The sequence below is a fragment of the Trachemys scripta genome, chromosome 7 (assembly GCF_013100865.1).
Source record: "Trachemys scripta elegans isolate TJP31775 chromosome 7, CAS_Tse_1.0, whole genome shotgun sequence".
Classification (NCBI taxonomy): Eukaryota; Metazoa; Chordata; order Testudines; family Emydidae; genus Trachemys; species Trachemys scripta.
The window spans coordinates 86940032-86954217 of record NC_048304.1 but is presented as its reverse complement, the minus strand read 5'-3'; the positions used below and the strand labels follow the sequence as shown (position 1 = coordinate 86954217).

Genomic DNA, 14186 nt, shown 5'->3' with positions numbered 1-14186 from the left:
AAAATGACCAAGCTTTTCTTCTATTGCTAACATTGTGATTGGCTGACAGAAAGTAGTGAGCCGAGTTCTGCTCAATTATATCCATGCAGTGAGACTTTGGACCAGCCTAACTCAATCAGCTGCTTCTACTGCATGTACAGGGATTCTTTCTCTAATACTTTCTAAGCTGCCTATCTCTTGGGTACCTAAGCATCTGTCTTCTCTCACGAGGTAAGGAATGCTTGAATTGGCCAGGATGATGAGACTTCAGCAATCATTGAAATCATGTTTTCTTTATATGTAATGACACAGATTATTTTGAACATTTAACTGAATTGGGTCAGGGGTTGAAGTTTCCCATCTCTCTGCTAAAAATCTCAAACGTATTACAGTCAATGATACAAAACTAAAGCCCTTCCCGAGGAAGCCAACCATCCATAACAAGAAAAGTCACTGAATCTGGTTTACAGAATAGCACAAAAATAACGCAGTATGACATGGAATCTAAACTCTAGCTAACCAGTTCAAATTTGACTCAGCCTCATTGTGGTCAGAAGTCGGTGCAAGCAGATGTTTGATCAGTCACTCATTGGAAGTTAGGTTTATTTTTTGGAGAGAGAGGGAAGCCTTGTCCAGATCCTAACAGACAGGTATCTATATAAAAGGCTGACTAGACTGGCAGTTTCAACAGTGATTAGCTGCCTATGGGCACCACAAAAAATTGTGAGGCCACTATGCCCCAGCCTTGCTCTGGATGGGCTCGAACTCAAAGGGAAAGGGTAGTTACAGCTCCATGCATATTCTTTGTTTGGTCTTTACAAGCAAGGTTCCAGCAATGATATTTTTTGTGACACCTCTTTACTAAGAGCTACAATAATTAATTGCTCCATTCAAGATGTGACTGCTCCTTTTTTTTCTGCCTCAGGCAGCCATTGATAGACTAGACAATGAGTGCCTGCCTAAAGCAACAGAGGGTCCTGTAGCACCTTTGAGACTAACAGAAGACCTTGCATCTGAAGAAGTGAGGTTCTTACCCACGAAAGCTTATGCTCCCAATACTTCTGTTAGTCTCAAAGGTGCTACAGGACCCTCTGTTGCTTTTTACAGATTCAGACTAACACGGCTACTCCTCTGATGCCTAAAGCAAGAGTCCAACTTGAAGCAATTATGTGGTCTAAACCAATATTTTGCTGTAATTACAGCTTTAGTGGCTGCCAATAGCGGCAGTGCTGGAGCCATGAAGGCAGAAGAAACTACTGGGTCACATGCTGAGTGATTTTGTTCCTCTAATGCTATCCAAACAGGAAGAAGAATTTTTAAAGTGATGCCTCTCTGAGGGACAGGAACAGATTCCTGGAATAAGGAGGTTTCGTGATAGTTGGAAATGACAGTTGAGATCTGGGCCCCCCGGCTGATAAAATCTGCTCTCATGGGATCTGTTTGGAGGCTAACTGTCAGCGAATTGGGAGTGGGGGGCTGCATAGAAAATCTGGTACAAAATACTTTGAATTTTTGGGAAAGTTCTGAACCAGCCCATATCTGTCTATGACCTCTCTCTGTTTGGTAACCTGTACCTACAGCACAGTCTCTGATATCTTACTGTAACAATAATGAAGAGGAAATCCACTAAAATAACTAAAGGTATAAATAAACAGGGGGAAAGATGGGCCTTTTTCTTTTTAATTCTTGGTAAGAATTTCAGTGCCTTCAGTGTAGTTTTCAAACAAGCAATCCATAGAGGCTGGAGTCGTGTCAGATATTATGAACTGTTTGGATAATAGTGTTTGAACTGATCTTTACATAGATGCATGTGTATCATTCCAGTGTTTCCTGCTAGTGGTAGGAATTATTTCACTAGAAAGCTACCTAGACAGAAAAGTGGGAAGGCTTATTTTTAAGAAATGAGTCCCACTAAAAACAAGACGACTTCCCATCACTGCTCTGTCTACTACCCACACAGCTCGGAGGCAGAGGCTTAACTCATTGTGTGTAAGCAGACATCTTTCCAGGGGCTTGAAATTACTAAACTCTGAACTTTTTTTTTTAAATACCAATTGTGGTTTTAGGCCATGTGGATTACTCTCTGTAAAGTGGTGTACAATTCAAAATATGATGGTATTCAGATCTTAAAATTAATAACGGGAATAATTGTTGCTTAGATACTTATTTAGGCCTAGGGAAAAATCTTTTAGATCTGCACTGCGTCACTGTCTCCAGTGACCTGCTCTCATGCTGTCCTAACATTATAAGGCCACTAGGCCAGAGGGACCACTGTAATCATCTAGTCTGCCTGCATTAACACAGGCCATAGGACTTCTCTGAATTCATTTCTGTTTGAACTAGAGCATATCTTTTAGGAAAAACACTGCATCTTGATTTTAAAAATGCCAGTGATGCAGAATCTAGCACAACCACTGGCATTTTGTTCTAATTGTTAATTATCCTCACTGTTAAAAACTTGTCTTATTTCCAATCTGACTTTGTCTAGCTTCAATTTCCAGCCACTGGATCTTGTTATACCTTTGTCTGCCACAGTGAAGAGACAATTATCAATTTTTGTTCTGCATGTAGGTATCTATAGGCTCAAGGAGCTCAATCACTCTAAGGGCATGTTTTCCTTTTTTATCCATTCTTTTTATAAAAAAATCTTATAAAAATTGTTATTGAACTTGAACAGAGAGAAACTTAGTATATAAACAATTATCAATTGCCTATGGAAGTCCCTAAAGCTGTAGATCCATCAATGGCTATTAGCCAGGATGGATAAGGATGCAACATCAGGGATGCTCTGAGTGTCCCTACCTGTTTGCCAGAAGCTGGAAGTGGATGATGGGATGGATCATGATTACCTGTTCTGTTCATTCCCACTGAAACACCTGTCATTGGCCACAGTCAGAAGATAGGATAAGGGGATAGATGGACCATTGGTCTGACCCAATATGGCCATTCTTATGGTCTTATTGGCTAGACATACCAATCACTTTCTTCAATTTTGTGGAATTGATCACATTATTGATTATTTTCTCCTCTTCATCCCTTTCTCCTCTTCTTCCCCTTCTGTCTTGCCATTAGATCATTTCTTTTAGTCTTTATCTCCTACTTAGGTCCAAACTTTTGTTTTCCTTACATTTAAATATGTAAACTTTTTATTGTCCTATAAAAAACACTTTTTGTGATATTTTTTCTCCTTGTGTTTTGCTTATTTTAATATCCTTTTGAATTTAATTTTGACTGAAGGGATTTCTCATTTCCTTAGTTTGAGAACTTTTTTTGAATACTTTCAGTTTTGATGGTGAGGGATGACCCTCTTCCAGTAAACTCCAAAAAAAAAATTCCACCATTTTAATGGGGTCACCAGGGCTGACTTAAAATTGCTGGGGCCCAGGTCCCAAGCCCAAGGGCTTCAGCCCTGAGTGCCGGGGCTAAGATTACAGGCCCCCTGTCTGGGGCTGACTCCCGTGGGCTTCAGCTTTGGCCCTCACCCCCTGGGATGGTGGGGCTTGGTCAGGCTTAGGTTTCGGTCCCCCCTCCTGGGGTCCTGTAGTAATTTTTGTTGTCAGAAGGGATTTGCGGTGCAATGAAGTTTGAGAACCCCTGGTTTAGAATATAATTGCCTGTTGAGATTTTTCTGTTTATAGTAAGTCTAACTTCTGTCCTCTTAATTTTTTATATATTTTCTGAGATCAACTTTTCTGAAGTAATTTTAATTTTTTTTTCAACTTCACTGAGCAATGTTTGCTTTTTCTTTTTCTAATTTAGACTTTGTTAATTAAACTGTCCCTAATCACTGCTTTGAAGGCGTCCCATAAAGTCCTTTTAAAATCTGGTCAGCATTGTTTTCCTTAAACAATTGCATAATTTTCTCTATCTTAAACTCTCTTCTGGTCATACAGAAGTGTGGTGATTAATTTTCTTGTTCTAGGTGTCTCTCGCCAGTTTCTAATAAGAAGTAAAACTGGTGCAGGATCTGACAAGGAGATACAAAATCAGCACAGCAAGGCTGTTTTAAGCCAAGTTCTAGAGATTAAACTTATATCAGTTATCATATATATTTTGTGGGGAATTGAAAAGGAGTAATCTTTCTTCTGGACTGACATCTCCTGGAGTCCCACATGAAGTTAATTCATTAGAGATTGTCAGTGTCTGATTTCCTATACTTCATTATACTGCTTTCTGTCTCCTTTAACCTTGGGTCTAGAACACCATTATTTTTAGTTTCCCCAGTCCCTTCCCCCTTATTTTCCCCCTGAATCCCTCAAATATACTGAAACCAAAAACTCCCTAAATTCCTTCCCCCCTTCACAATGTGGTGATTTACCAAAGTCCCAGATGGATCTGACTAACCTGTCCACTCTTCTGGTATGAAGAAGTTCCTCTAGGGGGAACCTCAACATCCACTCCATGCAAAACTAGAGTACTGTTGTTTGTTTTAATAGGCCCAACAGCCTGTGGGGAGTTGTACTAACTAAGCTATATTTCTACTCCTCTTTCCCCCTATTTACATCTTTATTTTAGCACATGGTTACACCACTCTTTTTCCCCCAAATAATTTGTAATCCTTTATTTAATTCCTCATATTCTGGAATTTAAATAATACCCTTATGAGTGGTTCAGAGTATATCATAAGCAAAGGTGACACTCTGCTTTGTTTCTTAAATCTGAGAAAGATGGGGGAAAGCAATGAGACAGCCTTCTGGATGTCCATCTCCTTATGAAACTTTTTCTTGACTTTCCTGTTCAGTTTTTGGGTGATCTCTCTCCTATATTTTATTGCCAATCTTTATTTTGACTTGCTTGTTCAATGTCTACAAAAACAACAAGGAGTCTGTGGCACCTTAAAGACTAAGATTTATTTGGGCATAAGCTTTCGTGGGTAAAAACCTCACTTCTTCAAAGTCTGTGTCCTCTTGGGAACAAGGTATGTCTTCTAATCCTTTAATCATTCTTGTATCTCTTCTCTGAACCCTCTCCAATTTACCAACACCCTTCTTGAATTGTTCAGAGCTGGACAAAGTATTCCAGTAGCAGTTGCACCACTGCCAAATACACAGGTAAAATAACCTCGCTACTTGAATTCAATATTCAACTGTTAACATCTCCAAGAATTGCACTACTCCTTTGGGGCATTAGCCATCAGCAAGGTAGGAGTGATGACCTATACATTCTGGTAAAGGATACCTGATATGAGGGAAACATTGAGCTATTATCAATAGCTCTTGTGGCTAACTACCGCCATTATGGAAGACACGAGACTACAGTATGTGGACCTCTGAAGGGAGAACTCTGGACTCAAAGCTATTATGTCTCCTAGTTTGTTCTTGTGTGGCTATCTGAAGAAACCTGAAACAAATAGCTCATACTAGTATCTAGCAATGGTACTCCCATTTTTTCCCTCAGGCTTGCACAATTGCAGTTAATTATGCTAAGCTGATAACCATTTATTCACTGCCTTTGTGGAATATTGCCTGCCTCCTATCCCTATATATTTATAAGGCTCTGGGACTATCAGCTCCAATGCATTTGTCAGGACTCTGCCTATATCAAAGATTTAATTACTCCCAGTAATGCTTCCAACAAGTGGTGACCAAAAGCATCTCAGAACTTGTTTTTAAAATGAAAAATGGTTTTTGACTACATTTTTTGTGTTTCTATCTTTATCTAATGACAGGTTTCAGGGTAGCAGCTGTGTTAGGCCTGGTCTACACTAGGCGTTTATGTCGAAGTTAGCGCCGTTACATCGAATTAACCCTGCACCCGTCCACACCGCGAAGGTATTTAGTTCGACATAGAGGTCTCTTTAATTCGACTTCTGTACTCCTCCCCGACGAGGGGAGTAGCGCTAAATTCGACATGGCCATGTCGAATTAGGCTAGGTGTGGATGGAAATCGACGCTAATAGCTCCAGGAGCTATCCCACAGTGCACCACTCTGTTGACGCTCTGGACAGCAGTAAGAGCTCGGATGTTCTGAACTGCCACACAGGAAAAGCCCCGGGAAAATTTGAATTTGAATTCCTTTTCCTGTCTGGCCAGTTTGAATCTCATTTCCTGTCTGGACATCGTGGCGAGCTCAGCAGCACTGGCAACGATGCAGAGCTCTCCAGCACTGATGGCAGTGCAATCTCAGAATAGAAAGAGGGCCCCAGCATGGACTGATCGGGAAGTCTTGGATCTCATCGCTGTGTGGGGCGATGAGTCCGTGCTTTCCGAGCTGCGATCCAAAAGACGGAATGCAAAGATCTATGAGAAGATCTCTAAAGACATGGCAGAGAGAGGATACAGCCGGGATGTAACGCAGTGCCGCGTGAAAATCAAGGAGCTGAGGCAAGGCTACCAGAAGACCAAAGAGGCAAACGGACGCTCCGGATCCCATCCCCAGACATCCCGTTTCTACGAGGCACTGCATTCCATCCTCGGTGCGGCCGCCACCACTACCCCACCACTGACTGTGGACTCTGAGGATGGGATAGTGTCCACGGCCGGATCCTCGGACATGTTAGCGGACGGGGAAGATGAGGAAGGAGATGAGGAGGACGAGGCAGTCGACAGCGCTCACAACGCTGATTTCCCCGACAGCCAGGATCTCTTCATCACCCTTACAGAGATCCCCTACCAACCCTCCCCAGCCGTTACCCCGGACACAGAATCTGGTGAAGGATCATCCAGTAAGTGTTGTAAACATCTAAACATTTATTTGTAACAGAACATGAATATTAACAATTTAAAAAATGGGTTTCTCATGATTAGTTTGATTAACTTTACGGTTCAGTCATGGGCAGTGCAACTATTGAAAAAAAATCTAGCAATGTCCGGTTTTGCATGATTGTCCTGCCCAAGCCGCTCTACTGTTTAGTCCCTGCTACTGCAGCTACAGTAAGATGCGGTCTATATGTCCGGGGATGGAGCAGAAATCCTCCTGGGACATCTCAAGGAAGCTCTCCTGCAGGTAATTTGAAATCCGCTGCATTAGGTTCTTGGGGAGAGCGGCCTTATTGGGTCCTCCGTAGTAGGACACGTTGCCGCGCCACGAGACTAGCAAGTACTCCGGAATCATTGCTTGGCACAGCATGGCGGCATACGGCCCTGGTCTTTGGAGGCTTTCCCGGAGCATTCTCTGTCTGTCGCTCTCAGAGATCCTCATGAGGGTGATGTCGCTCATGATGACCTGCTTTGAATGAGGTAGGGGAATGTTAGTGTTGGGACTGCTTTACCGTTCCTTTACAGAACTGTAACCGCTGGTTTGCAGCCACGCGGTGGAGGCGGGAGAGGGGCAGCCGAAAGGGATCGTTCCCGGGGACAGCCGCGAGGGTGTGGGACAGGAGCAGACTTCCTGGTTGCCGGATTGCTGGCAGCAGGGACCGACATTGATTTCAATGTGAAATGAGGCCATTGCTAATATTAAAGTTTTAAGCTGCCACGAATCTACGGCTTACCATGTCTGCGTGCAAGAGCAATTCCGTTGTCCTGACACGGTTCTCAAATGTGCTCTGCAAAACCCCAGACACGGAATGCGAAGGCCGAGAATTCGACCTTGTGCTGAGTGCGCATGTGATAGGTGCTGTGCATGGTCCTGTTCACAGAGAAAGACTATGTTCTTTGTTCACAACTACATTTATCTTTCTGAGGAATTCACTCCCTTTTTCCCATTCCCACAGCCCCATCTGCGACTGTCTCACAACCTAGCCTGTCATCACACTCCCAGAGGCTAGGGAGGATTAGGCATAAGAAGAAGAGGACACGGGAGGACATGTTCTCAGAGCTTATAGCCTGCTCCAGAGCCCAGGCAGCACAGCAGACCCAGTGGCGGGAGAACTTGACCCGAATGCACCAAGCCAACATGGATCGGGAGGAGAGGTGGCGTCAGGAAGACCAGCAGGCGACTCAAACCCTGCTTGGACTACTGAGGGAGCAAACGGACACGCTCCGGCGCCTTGTGGATGTTCTGCAGGAACGGAGGCAGGAGGACAGAGCCCCGCTGCAGTCTATCTGTAACCGCCCTCCCCCGCCACCAAGTCCCATACTCCCCTCACCCAAAGTGCAAAGAAGGAGGGGCGGCAGAGTTCGTGCAAACTCTCACTTCACCCCTGCAGAGAGCTCGAGCAGCAGAAGGCTCTCATTCCCCAAAGTTTGACAAGTTCTTTCCTTCCCGCCTGACACAAGCCCCCGTCCAAGTTTCACTTCCCAGTTCCATGTGTAGTTGATAATAAAAAATATGTTTCTGTTAACTACTGTTTCCATCATGTTCTTTTGGAGGAGGGGGGGAAAGGGGGTTGGTAATTGGACAGGACAGTCACCTTTGGCAGGGTACATAGTCGGGGGCAGGCACAGCAGCAGGGCACATACATAGTGCAGTGATGCAGTGACTACTTACCCTGGTTAGTCTGGGAGGTTGTTTTCATGTTATGTGGTGGGGGGTGGGTTGCTCTGTGACTTTGTGGCAGGGGAGGGCAGTTAGAGATCTTAAGCGGCGGTCCTTAGGCAGGATCACAGAGCCACACAGCAGGGGATCTGTAACCGTCCTCCCCCTGCCACAAAGTCACATAGACCCCCCATACACACAGTCCCTATCAGGAGGGGTGACAGGCTCCGTTGAAACAACCATCCCACCGCAGCGGAGCCTGTCAGTCCTTGAGTTTAGAAGCTGCATTCGCGCGACTACACTACACCCGCTCCGCACCACAGTCTGCGTCCCAGTTTTAAAAAATTCCCGCGAAAACAGTATTAAAGAAAACGGTGTGCTTTAACAAAGTAGAACTATTTTTATTTTGAAACGTGTGTTGGAAGTGGGGTGAAGGGGGTATGTAACTGGATAGGATAGTCAACATGAACTGGGTAAAGAAACGGGGGCAGGTTCGGCTTCTCTGTACACAAACTTTAAAGTCACAGGTTACCCTGCTCACTCAGGAACTTTGCTTTCAAAGCCTCCCGGATGCACAGCGCTTCCCGCTGGTCTCTTCTAATCGCCCGGCTGTCTGGCTGTGAGTAATCAGCAGCCAGGCTATTTTCCTCAACCTCCCACCCCACCATAAAGGTCTCCCCCTTGCTCTCACAGAGATTGTGGAGCACACAGCAAGCTGCTATAACAATGGGGATATTGGTTTCGCTGAGATCACAGCGAGTCAGCAAGCTTCTCCATCTCCCCTTGAGACGTCCAAAAGCACACTCCACCACCATTCTGCACCTGCTCAGCCGGTAGTTGAAGAGTTCTTTTTCAGTGTCCAGGGCACCTGTATAGGGCTTCATGAGCCAGGGCATTAGCGGGTAGGCTGGGTCCCCGAGGATGACTATAGGCATCTGCACATCCCCAACAGTTATTTTGTGGTCCGGGAAGTAAATACCTTGCTGCAGCCGTCTAAACAGACCAGAGTTCCTGAAAACACGAGCGTCATGAACCTTGCCCGGCCATCCCACGTAGATGTTGGTAAAACGTCCCCTGTGGTCCACCAGTGCTTGCAGCACCATGGAAAAGTAGCCCTTTCTGTTAATGTACTGGCTGGCCTGGTGTTCCGGTGCTAGGATAGGGATGTGAGTTCCATCTATGGCCCCACCGCAGTTTGGGAATCCCATCGCTGCGAAGCCATCTATGATCGCCTCCAAGTTTCCCAGGGTCACTACCTTTGGCAGCAGTACATCAACGATTGCCTTGGCTACTTGCATCACAACAACCCCCACGGTAGATTTGCCCACCCCAAACTGGTTCGCGACTGACCGGTAGCTGTCTGGCGTTGCAAGCTTCCAGAGGGCTATGGCCACTCGCTTCTGGACAGTCAGGGCTGCTCGCATCCGGGTGTCATTGCGCTTCAGGGCAGGGGACAGCAACTCACAAAGTTCAAGGAAAGTTCCCTTCCGCATGCGGAAGTTTCGCAGCCACTGTGATTCATCCCAGACCTGCAGCACTATGCGGTCCCACCACTCAGTGCTTGTTTCCCGTGCCCAGAATCGCCGTTTCACAGCATCAACATGACCCATTGCCACCGTGATGTCCTCGGCGCTGGGTCCCCTGCTTTCTGAGAGGTCTGTGCTACTCTCAGACTTCAGGCCATCACCGCGTTGACGTAGCCTCCTCGCCTGACTTTTCTGCATCTGCCTCAGGGCAACCTGTATGATAAGCTGCGAGGCGTTGAGAGCGGCCACAACTGCAGCGATGGTTGCAGCGGGCTCCATGCTCACAGTGCTGTGGCGTCCGCGCTGTCAATGACTGGAAAAGTGCGCGAAATGATTTCCCGCCGGCGCTTTCAGGGAGGGAGGGAGGGCGGGAGTGATGGACGGATGACGACAGTTACCCAAAAGCACCCTGGCCCCTTTTTTTTTTACCCAGAAGGCATTTGCGGCTCCACCCAGAATTCCAATGGGCGGCGGGGACTGTGGGAACTGTGGGATAGCTGCCCACAGTGCACCGCTTCCAATGTCGACGCTTTCCCCGTTAGTGTGGACTCACAAAGTCGAATTACTGTCCTTAGTGTGGACACACACGTTCGACTTTGCAATATCGATTCCAAAAATTCGATTTAAGTAAAATCGAACTACTCTCGTAGTGTAGACAAGGCCTTAGTCTGTATCTGCAAAAAAAAAAAAGGAGTACTTTTGGCACCTTAGAGACTAACAAATTTATTTGAGCATAAGCTTTCGTGGGCTACAGCCCACTTCATCGGATGCATAGAATGGAACATATAAGTGAGGAGATATATATACATACAGAGAACATGAAAAGGTGGGAGTTGCCCACTCTAAGAGGCTAATTAATTAAGATGAGCTATTATCAGCAGGAGGAAAAAGTTGTAGTGATAATCAAGATGGTCCATTTGAGACAGTTTGACATTGAATCTATTTCCCCATGTTAAATATCCTCACACCTTCTTGTCAAACTGTCTCAAATGGGCTATCTTGATTATCACAACAAACGTTTTTTCTCCTACTGATAATAGCTCATCTTAATTAATTAGCCTCTTAGAGTGGGCAACTCCCACCTTTTCATGTTCTGTGTGTGTGTGTGTGTATATACACACACACACACACACACACACATCTCCTCACTTATATGTTCCATTCTATGCATCCGATGAAGTGGGCTGTAACCCACAAAAGCTTATGCTCAAATAAATTTTAGTCTCGAAGGTGCCACACGTACTCTTGTTCTTCTTTATCTAAAATGTCTTTTTTTTTTTTTTTTGTCAAAGCATTTTTGGGGGTTTTCTGATTGAAAAATTTTGTATCTGAAATTTTTATCCTGACAAAATATTAAATTACCACGTGAGCTCTATCCCATTCTATTGGCAGTGATCTCATTGGTGCTGGGAAAAAGGCATGCATGGGGGACAGGACTGTGAGAACTGACCGAGGGTTGTACAAATACTCATGCAACATGGTCCTCTATAAAGCCCATAGTTAATGTTACCCTAAACTCAACACGTTGGATATAAGGAGCTTTTGGTGATGTGAGCCAGAGCACATCTTTCCATGGTAGGTAGGTACCTCTGGTGCTTAACTTGTGCCAGGGCTGAGCCCTGGTGCCTCCAGGCTTGGCAGTTCATAGTCCCACTACCATAGGTGGTATGTATAAGAGGCTGTGGGAGGCCTCCCCCAAAAGGACTAGCCATGCAGGAGGACAAATGCCATGGATGCTGTGCAGATCACCTCCTTGTGGAGGCATGCTAGTTAACTGCCTTTGGAGTGCCAGAAACAATATTCCCTAGAAGTGAGGGGGCCAACAGTGGCAGGGGAGTGAGTGAGTGGTGAGGTGCTTCAGGGGAAGAGGCAGAGGGGGGAGGGGCCTGGCTACAGGCAGCAGTGGCCCCCTCACTTCTAGGGAACTTCTGGTAGTGAAGCCTTTCCCAACAGAAGATTTGTGCAGTACCTGTGCCCAGCACATCAGCGCTTGCTGTGTCAATTATCAGGGGGTAGCTGTGTTAGTCTGTATCTACAAAAACAAGGAGTCTGGTGGCACCTTAAAGACTAACAGGTGTATTTGGGCATACGCTTTTGTGGGTAAAAACCTCACTTCTTCAGATGCACCTGAAGAAGTGAGGTTTTTACCCACAAAAGCTTATGCCCAAATAAATCTGTTCGTCTTTAAGGTGCCACCAGCCTCCTCCTTGTTTGTGTCAATTATGAAAGTTAAAAAACTGTTTGAGCCCCAGTAACTGAAAGCACTGGGTTCCTTTGTCTACTTAGTAGGGGGAGCCTGCCTCAGTTTCTCTTCATCCTGCCCCCAGGGTAAGTCCTAACTTTTCTCTTGTGGGCCTGCTGTTTGTGGCTGGGGGTGGATTAGAGCCTCTAATTTAGAGAAGCCTGGGCTGAGCAGAAAGGCGAAGGGGATTTGGCTTTGGCACGTGTACAAGTGACAGGTCAGAGGCCATCAGGAGGGCCGCTAGCCGAGAGGATACTGTTGGGGTAAGCGGCAGAGGCTACCCCGGGGGGCCATGCTGTTTGCCCACTGTTCCGCCTTTAGGTGCGCACGTAGCCACGCCCCCGAAGAAGCCACGCCCACAGTTTCCAGGGTGACTGTCTCACAGGCTGCTGCGCTTGCGCAGGGCGCTGCTGCTGTGCTCGAGCTCACGTAGGCGCAGCGTGGCCAGCAGCTGTGGCCGCCTCCCCATCCGCGGGCGGAGCGACCCGGGCCCCGGCCGATATAAAGATTCCGAAAAGGCCCAGGGACTCTCGGGCTGCGCCACATAGCAGGTCCTACCGTGTCTACCCTCGGCTCGGCTCGGCGCAGGGAGAGTGGGGCCCAGCAGCACCAGCCAGCAGCCTCCTTCCCTCAGGTGAGGCGCCATCCTACCTGTCCTGTCCCGCCCCCGGGGCGTGAGCGGAGCCGCGGGCGGCCGACCCCGCCGAGGTGGCCTTTCTGGGGAGTCTCTTCCCTTGGGGCCGGGGCTGCTTATCCCTCTCGCCTGCTGCCGTCAGGCGCCTGCTCCACCCGCGGGGGTTTGCGGCGGGCCGGACCCACCGGGGACCGGGAGTAGCGGGGGTGGGGTGTTAAAAGTGGCGAGAGCTCGCGGCCCGAGAGAACCTGTGCGGTCCGGAGCTGGTCCGAGGGTCTTTTCTGGGCTGTGAGCCGCGCCAGCAGCCTCCTCGGGCCCAGCTGGAAGGGGGTGTCCGGGCAGATGAAGTCATCCACCCACTTTAGAACCTCCCGCTGATCCCGAATCTTCTTTCCATGAAGGAAGCATATTTGCAGCAGATTATTCTGCGTATTGATCGGGTTGAGCACGTGTTTGCTACTTCTGAAATGGGATCAGATTTCTTCTCTAGTCAAGTGCAGTTATGCAATGGATTAGCCATCTATATTCTTAGCCTGTGCCCATTGTCATGGCACCAGAGTGCATATTGGATATATTTGTTTAAACAAGAATACTGTAGCCTGAGGTTACACAGATGGGTTTTCCTTGTAACTCCTGAGTTCCAGTCTTTAGCAGACTGAATTGCATTGGGGCAGTTTAAAGCAGTTTCTTTAAATTAGAAGGGGTAAAAACTTGTAGTAATAAGCTTTTGGGCTATTTGTGCATCAGATGCTAGAAATATGTGTTTATGCTGAACTCTGTAGAGTGATCTCTTTGCGAGTCAGTGGAAAAGACATGAGAATCAAGAATTAGTTGTTGCAAGCAAGGATTACATACTATACACAATTTTTACTCTCTAGTTTATTTTAAAGAGGTGTAGTTCTTTTTTTGAGTTTCCTATTGGAAAGAACTTTGGAGAGATGAAATGTCCATTACGTGAGTGGGGGAGGAGTGATACGTGGCAGTAGCATTCTTTCACTAACCTTTTGCTTGCTTTATGAACTTCTGGAAAGAAGTTTTTCATTTCCCCTATTACAGTTAGTGTTGCATAATATGAATAAAGAGCATGCAGTTTAATCAAAAAATATACAGATGTGAAAAACCTGACATTGCATAAATCCCATTGCTTTCTTCTAATTTTTGGTCACTAGTATTTTTTCAGAGTCTTTCTCTGAAAAAAAGAGGTTACTCCAAGCTATTTGTGATTTATCAGGAACTGTTAGTCTAAGCAATTCTTATTTTGAGAAGTTTAAAGTTGCATCACCCTCTCAGTTATCAGAGACTAAATAGAATTTACATTGAGTTTTGTAGGAACAAAAGTACATTTAAACAGACTTCAGTTATGTACATATGGTGTTAAAAGCAAAATAGAAATGAAATTTTAAATGTAACTAGCTTTAATTCTAGCTTATGTTTAAGTGGGAATATG

General features: G+C 46.0%; 2 protein-coding genes across 5 annotated transcripts in view; one reads left to right on the top strand and one right to left on the bottom strand.

The window, feature by feature from the left end:
- Positions 1-13108, bottom strand: part of NUDT13 (nudix hydrolase 13) — a 40959-nt gene extending 27851 nt beyond the window's left edge. Inside the window, exon 1 of the mRNA XM_034777941.1 lies at positions 12988-13108. Within this exon, the coding sequence (XP_034633832.1) occupies positions 12988-13091 (104 nt within the window). The 5' untranslated portion in view covers positions 13092-13108. The remainder of the gene's footprint in view (positions 1-12987) is intronic.
- P4HA1 (prolyl 4-hydroxylase subunit alpha 1) overlaps positions 12511-14186 on the top strand; it is a 62040-nt gene continuing 60364 nt past the window's right edge. For 2 of the 4 annotated variants that reach the window (XM_034777939.1, XM_034777938.1), the window contains exon 1: positions 12511-12739. The gene's annotated coding sequence lies outside the window, so the exon portion shown is untranslated. The remainder of the gene's footprint in view (positions 12740-14186) is intronic. The other 2 variants (XM_034777937.1, XM_034777935.1) reach the window with 1 other exon arrangement.